The sequence below is a fragment of the Vulpes lagopus genome, chromosome 12, assembly GCF_018345385.1.
Source record: "Vulpes lagopus strain Blue_001 chromosome 12, ASM1834538v1, whole genome shotgun sequence".
NCBI classification, from domain to species: Eukaryota; Metazoa; Chordata; class Mammalia; order Carnivora; family Canidae; genus Vulpes; species Vulpes lagopus.
This window is the reverse complement of record NC_054835.1, coordinates 16228429-16245353: the sequence shown is the minus strand read 5'-3', so window position 1 is coordinate 16245353 and position 16925 is coordinate 16228429. Positions and strand designations below refer to the sequence as shown.

The 16925-nt window shown below is 42.9% G+C and overlaps 1 protein-coding gene across 3 annotated transcripts in view; it reads left to right on the top strand.

The window, feature by feature from the left end:
* The window catches only part of VPS53 (VPS53 subunit of GARP complex), a 141459-nt gene extending 128671 nt beyond the window's left edge, over positions 1–12788 (top strand). For all 3 annotated transcript variants that reach the window (XM_041725241.1, XM_041725242.1, XM_041725243.1), the window contains 3 exons: positions 6884–7021; positions 8783–8887; positions 9381–12788. In XM_041725241.1, coding sequence (XP_041581175.1) covers positions 6884–7021; positions 8783–8887; positions 9381–9551 — 414 coding nt within the window. In that variant the 3' untranslated portion in view covers positions 9552–12788. The remainder of the gene's footprint in view (positions 1–6883; positions 7022–8782; positions 8888–9380) is intronic.
* Positions 12789–16925: the final 4137 nt, after the last annotated feature.

Here is a 16925-nt window from a genome sequence, read left to right as displayed (position 1 = left end):
GAAGTAGGAAGTATAGAAAAAGTAGGAAGTATCCCCATATGTTATAAAACATAATCATTTTTCTCCCACCAACAAATAATACTAAGACATGGCTTTGATTTTGATGAGGCTCTGAAAAGTTGCTACATTGAAGATAAAGCTGAGTCTTTACAAGGCATCAAGTAGCATACTAAACAAAACAAAGAGTGAAAGAAAAAAGAAGAAAGAAATATTCCCAGTTAACAGAGTATAGAAACTAATGTTGAGAATACTGGCTTAACACTTAGCTCCATCAAATCTTAACATATTCCCACATTTGCTTTGGATTTCTTTAATAAAATAAGTCATTACAGTTATTACTAAAGCCCCATGTGGGTGGACCCTACCCTGCCATTCCCCCTCTCTCCGTGCCCAGAGGTAACCATTATTCTGATTTTGATGTTTATCATTCCCATGTGTATTTTGATATGTTACATCTGTTTATATTCTCAAATTATATGTGATTTTGTTTGCATTTTAAAACTTTATATAAATGGTACTATACATACCATTTCCCCCACTTGCTTTTTTTGCCTAATATTGTTTTTTGAGATTTATCCATGTTGATGTATGTTGTTTGAATTCATTCATCTTAACTTCAGGATCCTATTCCACTGCATGAATATGCCACCATTTGTCTATCCATTCAGCCGTTGATGGACATTTAGATTGTTTCCAGTCTTTTGCTTTTACAAACAGTGGATGCAGGGAACATATTTCACATGGGCAAGAATTTCTCTAAAGGATATAAGTGTGAGGGCTGTGTTATGGGTTATACACATCCTCCAGTAGGAAAATATTACTGAATTTCCCCCAAAGTGCTTTAATTCATACTCTTAGCACAAATGTGAGTTTCAGTGTACCATATCCATGCCATTGTTTGGTATTAATCAAGCTTTTTACTTTTGCCTATCTGGTGATTATGGAACAGTATACAATTGTAGTTTTAATCTGCATTTACTAGGGCAGCCCAGGTGGCTCAGCGGTTTAGCGCTGCCTTCAGCCCAGGGTGTGATCCTGGAGACCTGGGATCGAGTCCCACATCAGGCCCCCTGCATGGAGCCTGTTTCTACCTCTGCCTGTGTCTCTGCCTCTCTCTCTCTCTCGGTGTCTCTCATGAATAAATAAATAAAATCTTTTTAAAAATAATAATAATTTGCATTTACCGGATTACTAATACCATTAAGTATCATTTCAGATGCCTTGTGAGCACTTCAGTTCCTGCTTTTGTGAATTGCCTGTTCAGATCTTTGCCCTACTGTTGGTGTTATTATTGCTATTGAGATTGTTGGATCTTTTTATTGCTGTTGTTGCTTTGTAGGAATCTTTATGTGTTCTGAATATTATTCCTTTGCCAATATTGCAGGTACCCTTTTCTGATTTGTGTCTTTCCTTTGCTTATGTATCTTTTGATATAGCCTCATTTTAAGGTAATAGATTTTTCGATCGGTATTTCACATTTTTCTCTACCTCTAAGTAATAAGAATAACCTCTGTTTTCTTCTTAAGGTTTTTCTTTTCATATCTATGTTTTTAATCTATACCTGGAATTTAGCATGCTTATTCTATAGAGGCGTGTACTGGGTTCCCTCTGAGCAAGAGCAGTGATCATTTCTAGTGGCCTCTGAGAAGTGTTCTGATGCTAGGCTCTTCATATAGGCCCAAAGCAGTCTAATCTCGTCTCCTATGCATGCTTAGATACTTTACTTTTTTAAGCCCGAGGACTCGGCACACCTGGGTGGCTCAGTGGTTGAGCGTCTGCCTTTGGCTCAGGGTGTGATCCTAGAATTCTGGGTTCTAGTCCCACATCGGGCTTCCTGCAGGGAGCCTGCTTCTCCTTCTGCCTATGTCTCTGCCTCTCTCTGTGTGTCTATCAAGAATAAATAAATAAAATCTTAAAAAAAAAAAAAAAAAGCCCAAGGACTTTTCAAAAAACAGGTACTAGGAGAGTAAGAATTTTCATCTCTGGAAACCAAAAAGAGTCCAAGATCCTAGCAGTTGAAATGACTAGCCACATTACTGCATGGAATTATTCTTTCCTTAGTGTAGCTTCCTCACCAATTTTTTTAAATTAAGGCTTTATTTTTTTAGAGCAGCTTAAGGCTCACAACAAAACTGAGGGCAGGTACAGAGTTCCTGTATGCCTCCCTGCCCCCACAAAAGTGTAGCCTCTCACCCATTATCAGGATCTTGCACCACATTGATACACTTGTTACAATTACTGAATCTGCATTGACACATCATCATCACTCAGAGTCTGTAGTTTACATTATGGTTCACTCTTGGTGTTACATACTCCTGGTTCAGACAAATGTATAATAACATGAATCCATCATTATGGTATCAGATATCATAGTTTCATAGCCCTAAAAATCCTCTGCACTCTACCTATTTATCCCACCACCACCCCCAATTCCTGACAACCACTGATCTTTTTACTTTTTCCATAGTTTTACCTTTTCTAGAATGTCATACAGTTGTAATCATACAGCATGTAACCTTTTCAGATTGGCTTCTTTCACGTAGTAATATGCATTTAAAGTTCCTCCATGTCTTTTTGTGTCGTCATAGCTCTTTTCTGGTTGAGTACTGAATAATACTCCCATTGTCTGGATTACCACAGTTTATTTGGCTACTAAAGGATATCTTGATTGCTTCCAAGTTTTGGCAATTAGAATAAACCTGTTAGAAACATATATGTATGGGTTTTTGTGTGGACATAAGTTTTCAACTCCTTTGGGTAAGTACATGGGAACACTATGCTAGGTTGTATGGAAAGAGTATGTTTACTTTATAAGAAACCACCAAACTATCTTCCAAAATGGCTGTACCATTTTTCATTCTCACCAACAATGAGTGAGAGTTCCTGTTGCTCTGCCTCTTCATCAGCATTTGGTGTTGTCAGTGTTCCAAATATTTGGCCATTCTAATAGATGTGTAGTGGTATCTTGTTTTAATTTGTATTTCCCTGGTGACATATAATGTGAAGCATATTCATATTTACACATGCTTATCTGCCATCTGTGTATCTTCTTTCATGAGGTGTCTATAAGGTCTTTGGCCCATTTTTAAACTGGCTTGTTTTCTAATTGTTGAGTTTTAAGATTTCTTTGTATATTTTATGTCTAACAGTCCTTTATGACATGTCTTTTGCAAATATTTTTAATGCAAATATTTTTAACCAGTCTGTGGCTTGTCTTCTCATTCCCTTGAGATTGTCTTTTGCAGAGCAGAAGTTTGTTTTGCTTTGTTTTTTTTAAGATTTCATTTATTTATTCATGAGAGACACAGAAAGAGGCAGAGACACAGGCAGAGGGAGGAGCAGGCTCCATGCAGGGAGCCCGATGTGGGACTCGATCCCAGGACTCCAGCATCATGGAGGCAGGCACTAAACCACCGAGCCACCCAGGGATCCCCAAAATTTTTCATTTTAATGAAGTCTAGCTTATCACTGACTTCATTCATGGATCACAGGTGTTGTGTATAAACAATCATCACCATACCCAAGGTCATCTATGTTTTCTCCTTTATTATCTTCTAGGAGTTTTCTAAGTTTGGGTTTTACATTTAGGTATTTAGGCCAGTGATCCATTCTGAATTTTTGAGAAGAGTGGAAGGTCCATGTCTAGATCCATTTTCTTGGCATGTAGATGTCCATTTGTTCCAGCACAATTTGTTGAAAAGACTGCCTTTGCTCCACTGTATTGCCTTTGCTCCTTTGTGAAAGATCTGGTGACTCTATTTGTGGGGACTCTTGTCTTATGCTCCATTGAGCTATTTGCCTTTCTTTCACCAAAACTACACTGCCTTGATTACTGAGATTATAAGGTAATAAATCTTGAAATAAGGTAGTATCAGTCCTCCAACTTTGTTCTCTCTCTTCAATAATGTGTTGACTATTCTGGGTCTTTTGCTTCTGCATATAAACTTTAGAATCAGTTTGTCAAGACCTCACCATTTTTTTAGAGTAATATTTCTTTTTTATATAAATTTATTTTTTATTGGTGTTCAATTTGCCAACATATAGAATAACACCCAGTGCTCATCCCATCAAGTGCCCCCCTCAGTGCCTGTCACCCAGTCACCCCCACCCCCCGCCCACCTCCCTTTCTACCACCCCTAGTTCGTTTCCCAGAGTTAGGAGTCTCTCATGTTCTGTCTCCCTTTCTGATATTTCCCACTCATTTTTTTCTCCTTTCCCCTTTAGAGTAATATTTCTACTAAGTTATTCCAAGTAAAACATTGATGTCTGGTCCAAATTTTTATACCATTGTCAAAATTATAATCACATGACCATTAAGTCAGTGGTGTCTTGGGGCACCTGGGTGGCTCAATGGTTGAATGTCTGCCTTTGGCTCAGGTTGTGATCCCAGAGTCCTGAGATCAGGTTCCTGGTAAGGAGCCTGCCTCTCCCTCTGCCTGTGTCTCTGCCTCTGTGTGTGTGTGTGTGTGTGTCTCTCATGAATAAATAAATAAAATCTTAAAAAATAAAAGTCAACGGGGTCTCTCATTAATGAGTGTATCTTATCTTTAGTTGGTAATTCTGCCAAGTACCAGAAGAGTGGGAGAAAGCAGCGTCATAGGACATTAAGGGATACCATTCCATCCTTGTTTGATAAAATTATGAAAGGCTTTCTGAGAGGAGCAGGCAGTGGCAGAAAAAGTCAGCCTTGTCCTGAACATAAAATTGATCATCAGAGTGATGGTGGCCATGCCAGTAGGACCCTCACCCCACCGCTACCTTGGGTGGGTATGTGATTCTATCTCCTACTATCTGAACAGGCCAGAGTTTACATGCCCTTCTAGGCTTCAGCCATTTCCCTGCCACCTGGTTGCCAGTAGCAGCAGCTGCTTAGCAGTATATGTGGAGTCAGCAGGAAACAGTGTGAATTCTAAGCCAGCACTGTTCTATAGCACATATCAGGGTAGCAGGAAATGGAAATACAGCTTCCTGTCCACCTTATCATCTAACCCCTGTCCATGATGTGAGACACTTTCAGCAAGTTACTTAACCTCTAGAACTTTGACTTTGTCATCTATAAATGGAAAAAATAAATACCTATAGGACAGCGTCTTGTAGAGAAAAAATGAGATGAAACATTCCTAACATGTTTCTTGGCAGTTGGTGAGCAATCAGGAAAGTTAATATCCTTCCAAATAATTGGCACCCCAGAGAACAGAGGGAAGGAAAGAACAAAAGATTGAAGAGAGGAAAAGGCAGATGGTTACCAAAATACTGATGTTTAAATTTGGTTTCATGGATGTTTCCTACATCCTCACAAACATCCAAAGAAATTAAAAATACAGCAATACTGGGGTACCTGGCTGGCTCAGTCAGTGAAGTGTATAACTCTTGATCTCAGGGTCATGATTTGGCCATAGAGCTTACTTAAAAATAGGAGACAGCAGTACTGAGCTACCATTTTTTTACCTGTTGAATAATCAAAACTTTTATGACAGTTTTCAGTGCTGGTGAGGGTATACACTCCTGGCAGATGTGTGAATAGGTACACATTCCATTTGAAAAGCAGTTCAAGATATGTATCAAGAACCTTACACGATGTCCTTATCTTTTGATCTTTCCTTAAGGAAATGCCTTTGATAGACCTAGAATTAATATGTACAAAGTTGTTCACCACAGCACTCATTATTTATAATAATAAAAATCTAGGAGTGCCAGGGTGGCTCAGCCAGTTGTGTCTAACTCTTGATTTCAGCTCAGGTCATGGGCTCCAGCTCTGCGTCCATCTCTGTGCTCAGTGCCGAGTCTGCTTGTCCCTCTCTCTCTGCTCTTCCCCATGCTTCCTTTCTCTCTCTCTCTCTCTCTCTCTCTCTCTCTCTCCCTCCCTCCTCCCTCAAATAAATAAAATCTTTTAAATAAATAAATAAAAACACACACATACACATACACACACACACACACACCATAGAGTATATATAACCATTAAAAATCATGATTTTTTTAAAAGACTGACAAGATGGAAAAACACAAAAAACCTGAAGTATTAACTGGGAAAACCAGGTTATAAAACTGTATATATAGTATGAGTCTAACTTAGTGAGTTTTGTTTGTTTGTTTTGTTTTGTTTTGTTTTTTTTGTTGTTGTTTTTTTGTTGTTGTTGTTGTTGTTTTTTATGATAGTCACAGAGAGAGAGAGAGGCAGAGACACAGGCAGAGGGAGAAGCAGGCTCCATGCACCGGGAGCCCGATGTGGGATTCGATCCCGGGTCTCCAGGATCGCGCCCTGGGCCAAAGGCAGGCGCCAAACCACTGCGCCACCCAGGGATCCCTGTTTGTTTTTTTTTAAGTGGACTCCATGCTGAGCTTGAACTCATTACCCTGAGATCAAGACCTGAGCTGAGATCAAGAGTCAGACGCTTAATTGACTGAGCCATCCAGACACCCCTCTAATTTAGTTTTTTATACACACACATAGACTGGCAGGAATTATATCACATCTTTTTTTTTTCTCTTTATTGAGATATAATTGACATATAACATTGTATAAGTATAAAGGATACAGTGTGTTGATTTGATACATTCATATGTTGCAAAATGAATACCACCACAGCATTAGTTAATACCTTCGTCCTGTTACATAATTACCATTTCTGTTTTGTGGTGAGAACATTTAAGATCTACTCACCAACTTTCAAAGGAATATACCACATTTAACCTTGTCTTCCTTGTTTTCTCCTGGGCAATAGAAGTTGTAATGAATGTTTTTCCTTTTATATTTTTGTGTATTTTCCAAATTCTCTCCAATGCATTTTTTAAAATCAGGAAAATAATATTAATTAGCATAGATATACTAAGTGTTGTGTCCCTGTGAAATGGCTAGTAATATTCTGCTTCATTCCCACAGCTGCTGCTAGACACTCATTCCCTAAAGATGGTCCTGCTCGATCTACCTTCCATTGGCTCACAGGTGGTGAGGAAAGCACCTGCCAGTTACACTAAGATTGTTGTGAAAGGCATGACCCGGGCAGAAATGATACTCAAGGTGGGGTTTGTGTCTTCCCCGGGGTTTCTACTACAAGGGGCTGGTTATCTGGTGACTTATTCCAAGGAGTCCTGGTTTTCAAAGTTTGGATTAAGGCCTGTCCCCATCGGTCCCAGAGGATTGTCCACATTCTTTGGCTGGAGTAGGTTTTGGCCTCACCAGATATTGTTGAAAGTCATTGGACAGTTACTCGGGGGATCAATAATTCTTTCTGACAAATGAATTTTTCATTTGGATTTTGCCAAGATTGGAAAATTAGATGGGTTGTCGCTATGAATCAGGGTCTAAGTCAAGGATCTCTTTGCTTCTCAGCAGGAATTTCCGGCCCAGGTATCAGTTACTCCCTTCCACATAAACCTCTTTAGCTTTCTGTACTCTGCAACTATACAGGAACTGCAAACAGATGTTGCAGTAACTGAATCTAATCAGCAAATGGGCTTTCTAAAGCCCCATTTAACAAATTCTTCTATGTGGGGTGATGATGTTGAGAATGCCTAAAGCCTTGAGCACCTGCATCTGATTTGCACCTGCCCTTGTTGAAAAGAGGGAAGCCTTTTTGGGGAGGAGAGAGGCTAGAGAACAAATGGAACTATCATGAAATGTTCCTAAAAGTGCAGAACCTGCAGGCTCATCAGGTCTGTCTCCCAAACAATGGCTCAAATGATGGCAAGAGTGAAAAGTAGCTATGGGGCCTCCATGGGAGGCATCCATGGGACATCCATGGGACCAGGTGAGGGTCCTCCTGCGTGAAGCTTGAGCTCCAGCCTGAGGAAATTGTTTCTTCCTGTAGCTGGCATAACTGACTGGGGAGGAGAGCTGCAGTTGGGGAGCTAACTGCAGGGAATTTCTGAGTGAACCACTTCTTGAGATATTGTCAGGAGTTCAAAACAAAACCAGTCTACTGTAGGAAGAAAATCAGATGCTGCATTCCAAAGCCAGATAGGAATGAATTTGAGGATTACGATGCCAGTGATTCCCTTTCTGTTTGTACATTAATTGACAGTTTAAATGAATGTGGCTAAATGAAGTTCAGATTTTTTTTTTAAAGATTTTATTGCTTTATTTGAGGGAGAAAGTGAGCAAGCTAGAGAGAGCCAGCTTGTGCACAAGCGAGCACGAGAGTGGTGGGGTTGGGTGGGGCAGGGAGAGAAGCAGACTCCTCGCTGAGCAGGGAGCCTGATGAAGGACCCTGGGATCATGACCCAAGCCAAAAGCAGATGCTTAATCGACTGAGATACCCAGGCGCCCTGAAGTTCAGATTTTAAGTTTTGAAAAGAGTGAAGCAGCTTTGGGATTTGTGTCTTGAGAAAATCCACTTAGATTTATGGCTTTTGCGACCCATCCCTCAGAGGTAAAGATGCATTGGGACAGAAGGACCAGGTATCATAAACCGCTGCCCCAAAACAGGAGACTCTCCCAACAGTGTCCCACAAATGATCCTGATACTTAAAAATCACATGGGACCCCACCCCAAGCCTTCTGAGTTAAAATCTTCATTCAGGGTAGAGGGAAGCATAGAAATCTATACTTAAAAAGTAATCCAGGTGATATTTATGATTTAGCAAATTTAAGAAACATTTGCTGTAGTTGAATTTTGAGATGAAATAGGCCATCAGGATATTTCTGAATTTAGGCCTGCTGTCACTTAAGGAAATCTGGCAGGATCCATTTTGTGGTCAGCTTGCAAGTAAGGAAAAATGATGCCCTGCTTTCCAGTCATGAGTCCCTAAAGGCCTACTCCTGTCTCTCTTTCCTTGGTAGGTGGTGATGGCCCCTCATGAACCGTTGGTGGTGTTTGTTGACAACTACATCAAACTCCTTACAGACTGCAACACAGAAACCTTCCAGAAGATATTGGACATGAAGGTTAGTTCAGTGTCTTGTTTTGTCCACACTTGCACATCCTTGTCACACTCAGTGGTTCTTAACTCGGAGGACCGATATGGGCTCCTGGGGAGCCTTCTTAAAGTACATATGCCTCACCTCATGCTGTCACCCAGATTTTGCCTGGGATCCTTCTGAGGAGAAAATAACTTCCTAACTCTGCAGATACCTCTATGCCCCTTCGAGAACCACTGTTCAGTGGAAGCTGGGGGGCAGAAGGAATGGGATGGAGAAGAAGACTACACTTCCCCACCCTGTCCCTCCTCTCTCAGCCCCCTTTCTCTCCTTTCCTCTTACCTGTTTTTCCTTCCTCTGCTTTTCTCCTGGGCTGCTAACCTGGGCCGATAACTCCCCTAAAGAAAGTGTTCATCCTCAGCCTAGAGTAATTATGTCGTTTGCACAACCAGATACCATATTTCCACCTCAGGCCTTTCTGGGCCAGATGTCATGATTATCCTCTCTCTTTCAACCTCAGGGGCTGAAGAGAAGCGAGCAGAGCAGCATGCTGGAACTCTTGCGCCAGAGGCTCCCCACCCCGCCTTCAGGGCCAGAAGGCTCCAGCTCATTGTCCCTCCTGGCTCCGACACCAGAACAGGAATCATCTCGCATCCGCAAACTAGAGAAACTAATTAAAAAGAGACTGTAGGAGTCCACAAAGGGCGCTTTTTTCCCCTGGCTGGTGACCCACAGCACCCCATTGCCTGGAAGCCCCCCACCTCTTCTGTGCTCTCCCTAACTCTCAGATCATCAGTCTTGAAACTTCCTGGGACATTTGGGTTGTTAATGAGTCTTCCCTGTGACCAGTCTTAATTTGTGTCTTAATCAAGAAGCCAAGCAAATGCAGGCTGATAAAAAGGGGTTCCTACAGCATAGGCAGTAGTAGACAAAAGGGCCCTGCAGTTCACTTGTGGTCCTGGGCTGCCTTCAACTGGTCCAGCTGTCACTGGCCTCGCAGCCTCACCTCTGCAATCACACCATCTGGCATGTGGCCCTATCTCCTGGGCCTATCCAGGCAACTAGGGTGAGAAATCCTGGATCTCACCCCTTCCTCCTCTGTAGCCAGGCCCTAAGATTTGTCCTCCCTGCTCTATGGGTTTGGCTTTGGGGCCCGAGTTAATGAGGTGGAAGATTATAGGTGTAGGACATTAGCCTGGTTGGAGGAAGGCAATGGAAGCAGGAGTACTCTTCCTTGTAGATTCATTTCCTGGTACATATTTTCATGACTGGGCCAATGCCTTCTTCCCATTTCTCTGGAACCTGTAGTCTCCTGTTGATATACATCTAAGGAAAAATTCCCACTGTCTCTCACCCAGGAAGATTGGATGTACTGGACCTTGGAAACAGGTGTCCTCTGTGCCATGGGGCTCCTTGCTCAGGTGTGGGGCTAGACCTATATATATCTGCCTTGGAGAGAGACTTCTGCTTGGGACACTCACTGTATGATGTAAGCAGGTTATTATTCCCCCCATTCTCCTGACTTCTAAGGGAAGTATTGCCTTCTTTGAAGAGAAACTAGGAAGTTTCTTCTCAGATGAAGCTATGGGACTGCGCAGGAGGCCTGGGCCCTCTAACCCCCTTCCTGCTCATTTATTTTTAAACCCAAATAACTTTACAGAATGATCTGAAACAACAAAGGTGATGTGAAGTGCCAGAATGACATATTACTTTATTACTAACGAGAAAGAACCCAGGTCCATGGATACCTTAGGACCAGAATGTTGACCTTAAAACACCTGCTCGGAGCCTGGCCCAGCCCAGAACGCAACGTGAGCCCTGGCCTGCCAATCCTATCCACTGGCTCACCACCAGCAGAGCTTTGCAGAAGAGAACTGCCTCCAAGAACTGCTTCAGTCCTCACATCATACAGAAGGTCACATGCCAGAAGGTCACAGCTGTACGAGAACAGACCGCATAGCAGGTAGCTGTGTGATTTGCCAGGTTGGCTGGGAACTGAACCTCAGTTAACTGTGACCACAGCATCAGGGCAGCAGCTGTTCGTGTGGGCATTCTTCAGGAATTCTGAACAATTTGTTGGCCAGGTAGAGAGGGAGCTAAGGAAGGAGGAGCTCTTTACAGAGAATGCACATAACAGGCCTCGGGAGAAAATTGGGATATCAAATAGCACACAAAAATGAGTTTTCAGGACAGAGGAAGTTTCCTGAAAATCCATAAAACTTGTGAAAGCCACATAGGAGAAAACTTTAAGGTTTGAAAATGAGACCAGGAACTGATGGTGTTTCCCCTTCTTGTTTCCTAACATAAGCACTCTGTGCTGTCCCCCTTCTCTCTCCACTAACCTTCTCCCAGACTCAGTCCATCGGCCCCACTGTGATCCAGAGCCTCATTTCTCCACCAGCTTCCAGTCCCTTCTTGCTAGTCAGTATGACTCTTAGGTGTTGAACATCTCAGGACAGCCCTGAGAAGAAAATACAAGACTAGGTGTAGCCCTCGGCTGAGCTCTCTTAGGAAAAGTTTGCTAAATAAGGAAAGGGCAGATAGGGCGGGTAGGGGATGGGTTGGGGCAAGCATCCAGGCAGGGTAGAGCAGGGAAGTGCACTGTCAAGATTTCACTTTGCCAGGACAGCCATGATGCTGCTCTGGTGATATCCTACAGCCCAGCCTCCACTAATGGAGGTGAATATTCTCTTACTGTTCTTGAAAGATGGGCCGATGAGCCCATCTCCAAACAGCACAGCCACTTTGGCCCTCTGTCATCAAACTAGGGAGCTGTGAAAGCCAGTAGTCTTTTGCAGCTGGTTCTTGTCACTCTCCGTGTTTATAGAGCCACACTTCTCTTTTTGGTTCGTTCCTGAGGAGTCATTTTCTGGACATCTCCATAATGCTTTGAGATGTCAAGCTGCTGTTTTCCCCCAGTTGGTGGTCACACCAAGGAAGTCGCTTTCTTGATTTATTATATTGTCAGTAATCTCCGAGGAGCCACCAGATGTCAGTAGGAGTTATGTAAAATGTCTACATTGATGAGGTCTGAATGCTGTGTATGCATCCTCTAAAGACAGAGCATGTTTCTCAACTGGGGGTACACATCAGAATCACGTGGGGCCCTTTTTACAAATAAAATTGTCTGGAGATTCTGAACCAGTATGTCTGGAGTGGGGCCTGGGCAAGTAGGTAATTATAATGTTTACCCCTTTTTAAAATCCATAGCATTAGAGAGAAATTTGCTTTATCAAAGTGTTCCTATAGCACATTTTCATGAACATACATTATTCCTGCCTCTCTAAACGAATATAATTACTATACAATTGATCTGTTACCAACAGGTAAAGATTCTTAACTAACATCTAGCAGTTTAAATTTTAAGCTTGTGTTGGTGATAGAGACCAGGCCAGAACTGTGCTGTCCCCATCCAGACTAGAATTCTTAAGTTTTGACGACCAAGCCCCAAACAAATTTGCTCTATTACTATCACTTCAAAAAAACATGGAGTACTCTGATAAAAACAGTAGCTAACAACTCTGTTATTCAGCTAAATTAGATGCTGTACCCATTCCTCGCCCCCCCACCACTTTCTCTAACTCTTAAAAAAAAAAACTCTGAAGCCACTTGATGTGATTTTGACAAATGTTGATAATTTATAATTGTTAAAGATCTGTTCTTACTATGGACAGACTTCCTGATAGCTGGCTTAGAGGTACCCAGGCTGGAGGAAATTCCACTGGATCGTAACAGTGAAATGGGAACCACAATGGACAGAGTGTGTTGACCTCCAAGTTCCGTTCTGGAATTGAAACTGTTGCCACTCCTCTCTCTCTTAAAGAACAAAGAACTAGAGCAGCCCGGGTGTCTCAGTGGTTTGGCGCCGCTGCCTTCAGCCCAGGGCGTGATCCTGGAGACCCAGGATCGGGTCCCACGTGGGGCTCCCTGCATGGAGCCTGCTTCTCCCTCTGCGTCTCTCTCTCTCTCTCTCCCCCCCTCACCCTCTGTGTCTCTCGTGAATAAATAAATAAAATCTTAAAAAAAAAAAAAAGAAAGAAAGAAAGAACTGGTACCTAGGACTTTGGCCCCCAGAAAAAAAAGTACCTGCTTTCTCATGCCTAGGATGGCTCTTCGTGCAGATCAAACGGGACTCAGAGCAGCCTGCCAAAGACGAGTGATAGTTACAGGGCAGACAGGGTGAGCAAGCAGGTCTGCAGCTGCTCCCTGATGTGGAGCTGTTACACCAGCCCATCCTAGGTTGCTGTTGGACAGGGAAACCTAGTTCTCTGTTTGCGGAATGCTAGGGAAAATGCCAGAAGGTCACAGCTGGAAATGCAATTCCTCTCCCTAGGAAGAGAAATCTCCAAAATAACTAGCTTGCTGACGGTGAAAGCAAGTGTTTCACACTTCTTGTCTACTCCAAGTCAGATTTCTAAAAATAAAATCATTAGAACTGCATTGGGCCACTTAAACAATAGACTTGGAAACATGGCCACATGAAAAGCTGGCGTGCAGAAAAGGCCCATGTATTTTATAAAGCAAATCCAAATTTCCAGTCTCATTCTAGTATTTATCAAACTAGATAGCCTCTCAAACCCTCAAAGTTCTCTACCTTTGGGAGATATCAATTTCCTTAAAGGGACTGCTTTTTGTGTAAATATCTTTCATTTCCCCCATCTGGAAGTGATTTCTCACTGCATATTGGAGCGCACAGTACTACAGTTAATTAAAGCATTACTGGATGTCATTTGCTAGGGTGTATTTCCTCATTGTTGACAGAAAACAGAACGGAGGATAGGAAAGAATCAGGAAGCCTGTGAGCCTTGGGCCCCCCTCAGCGTTTCCCCTGCCCCGGCCCCCTGCCCCTTGCCCCTTGCCCCCTGCCCCCTGCCTCCTGCCGAAGATGGGCCCCTTCTGTGACAGCCGAAGGAAGCAATGCCTGAAGACAGAGCTGCTCATCAGTAGGGTCCTAGCATGTCCGGCTGTGCTGGACATCCTCTATAAATATGGATAAAGTGTGCTGCTTCCAATTTGGAACCCTTCTTGTGCACTGAATTTCTATCCTGTTGACTTTCCCTTTTCCACCTTGCTGTTGCAGCCTGCTTTTCCATATGACCGCAAGTGATTTCTGTCCTGTGCACAGTAAGTGAATCCTGTTTGCTTAATAACTGGGTGGGCATTTTGCAGTGAACTTTTTGGGAAGTCAGATGTTGCTTTCAGCAATGGAAAATCTGTTGCAGCACTTCCATTAGTCTGGCTTCAAAATCATTACCTACTTTCCATTCTCTATTTTCACCAGCTCCTCACTTCAGTAGGGGACCGAGGGATCAATCTGATGAAAAAAACATTTCCTATAACCGTCTGGAAGAGCAGGGCAGGATGGTTCATCTGCCCATTTCTCTTCCTTCTCACCTACATAACCAGGCATGGGAGACACTGGAGAGCAGCAGGATAGGAAGAAGGTGTCCATTTGAAACAAAAGCAGGGGATCCCTGGGTGGTTCAGCAGTTTAGTGCCTGCCTTTGGTACAGGACGTGATCCTGGAGTCCCAGAATCGAGTCCAACATCGGGCTCCCTGTATGGAGCCTGCTTCTCTGTGTGTGTGTGTGTGTGTCTCATGAATAAATAAATAAATAAAATATTTTTAAAAAAAGAAACAAAAGCAGCCCAAGATTGGAAACTTCTACAGAAGCCCTGGTGTCCAGGTCTGGTTCTGGTACTTGGACATTGGATGAGTCTTTGGTCCTCTGAGCCTTATTTCAGTGTCTGTAAAGGGATTATAATGAATCAGGCTGTGGAGGTCACATAGGACTAGATTGTGAGCACATGCTCTGTAAACCATAAGGCAGTGTGAAGTATGAAGTGTTCATTATCACTTGCCAGGCCTGAACCACCAGTGGCCAGCCTGACTGGATGGTGGGTGGCCATAGGACTTATTCTGTCCCCGGACCTACTTGAACAAAATGGCCAATTGATATAACCGTGCTGCTGTGTGTAGGCTTCATCTGAGACAGGCATTGGAATAGCTAGTCTTTGCCTTTTTAGGTCAGGCTTGTGATATCCAGCTTATTCAGAAGCTTTAACTCTCTGAGCCCTCTGTTCCCCTTGCCCTAACAGCTGCTGTTTTCATAGCATTTAGGGATAAACTTGCAGACACAGAGAAGAGACCTTCCTCCCTCCTGGTGATATTGGCTGGGCTACCTGTTGTGGAAAATGTGGCACGTTTCCTCTAAATGCAAATTAGAAGGGTTGCCAAAGGCTTCCTTCCAAACAAATTCTTTAGATACAGTGTCTGGTGTCCACAGACCAGACTTCAACTGGCCATTCGTGGCAGGGACAAATTCTTGCCTGCCCTCCTTTTTTATTTTTTTATTTTTTTTATTTTTTTATTTCTCTCTTACCTGCAATGCCCAAAAAACTATGCAAGACTATCTTGAGACAGGCAGAGGTTCAGCAACTATTTGGTTTACTTTACAGTTGCCTTTCAAAGAAGTTTAGGGCTTTCCCACGGCCAGCTGAATCCCTATAATCTGGGCTTTCAGTCCCCTTTGGGGACATTGATACAGAGAGTGCTAAGTGATAGATATTAAAGTTAAATGGGGTCCAGTGCTTTGTCCCCTGAGAATGTTTATCACTTAATCTTAGGCCTCTGGTAGCTTCTGCTCAGTAATCAAATGGAATCTGTACAATTGCTGTGCCTCCTTCTGTTTGGGGTAACTTTTCAAAAGTGAGAAATTAAGAACAGCTTCACAAAAAGCTTCCCTTTACTTCTGAAGCCAAGAAAAGTATTGCAAAGTGAGCCGTAACTTTCAGGGGTACCAGGTAAAATGGAGAGAAATTCTATCTTCTTGTGCTTGTTTGCTTTGTGCTGATGGAAAAGGAAGGCGGTTCTCAGAGAGAAGGGAAGCACACCAGCTGCTAGAAAGACTGCATTCCACAGAATTCTTCACAAGCTCAAGCACTGTGGTTGGGGTGCCTAGCACAGCCTCTGAAGAGCATTAGCAGACAAATGAAAAAGTAACAAATATTGTATAAAGAAAACATGAGTTGACACAGACACCCCACAACCTCATACCCTGTTGCATCCCTGGCATGCCTCCTAGAGGATTCAAAGTGCTGGCACTACAGCTGGCTGGGTCCGTTGTCAGAGGAGGGTGCGGACTATAGGTAAGGTCCTGGTTGGTCCCTGGCCCTGGCTGCAGCCCAGCTACTGTTTGGCAGGTAGATAATATCTTTGATCATGAGAGGTACTGAGAGATCTGCACTATTCCAATGCTGTCTGTATCTGGGCAGGAACTAGTTACTGAGTATACATGGTGATATCTCATGGGATCAAACTCCCTGTTAAGTAGATATGACCAGATCCATGTTATAGATGTGAACCTGGAGGCCAGGAGGGCAAATGCCCCTGGGGCTGTGTGGCTAGTAGGTGATGGTGGGGACAGGGTTTGATTCTGTTCTCCATCTACCCTTGCTCTTCATGCTACACCTGTGGTTTTCAAATGTACAAGGCACAATTTTGCATGACTCTCACTCTACAATACAGAAGTATTTTATTAATATATTTTCTGAGTTCAAATAACTTTCAAAGCCAATCAGTGAGAATATTCAAACTATTTCATTGAATAGAAAACATCTTATTTTTTTTAAGATTTTATTTATTTTATTTGAGAGAGAGAATACAAGTTGGGTGAGGGGCAGAGGGAGAAGCAGACTCCTTGCTGAGCAAGGAGCTCATGCAGAACTGGATCCTGGGACTGATCTGAGCTGAAGGCAGACGCTTAGCCAGCTGAGCCACCCAGGCACCCCCTAGAAAGCATTTTAAATCTAAGGTTGCAGATGACAGTTTATGTGTATCAATCCCAGCATCCAATTTATTTCTGTGTTTGGCTTTGGTTGAACAGATTACAGAAATCTTGATTTAATCTAGCTTAGATATTGCAACTAACATCAGTTCTGTTTTAAGAGCCCTCCTTCCAATCCCAGATACTCTCGCAGTTACACAAATGTGACAAGGACACTGGATCCTGAGGTCTGCATACGCCTGAGCAGCCCTGACAGCCCCAGTTCACACACGGAGGGT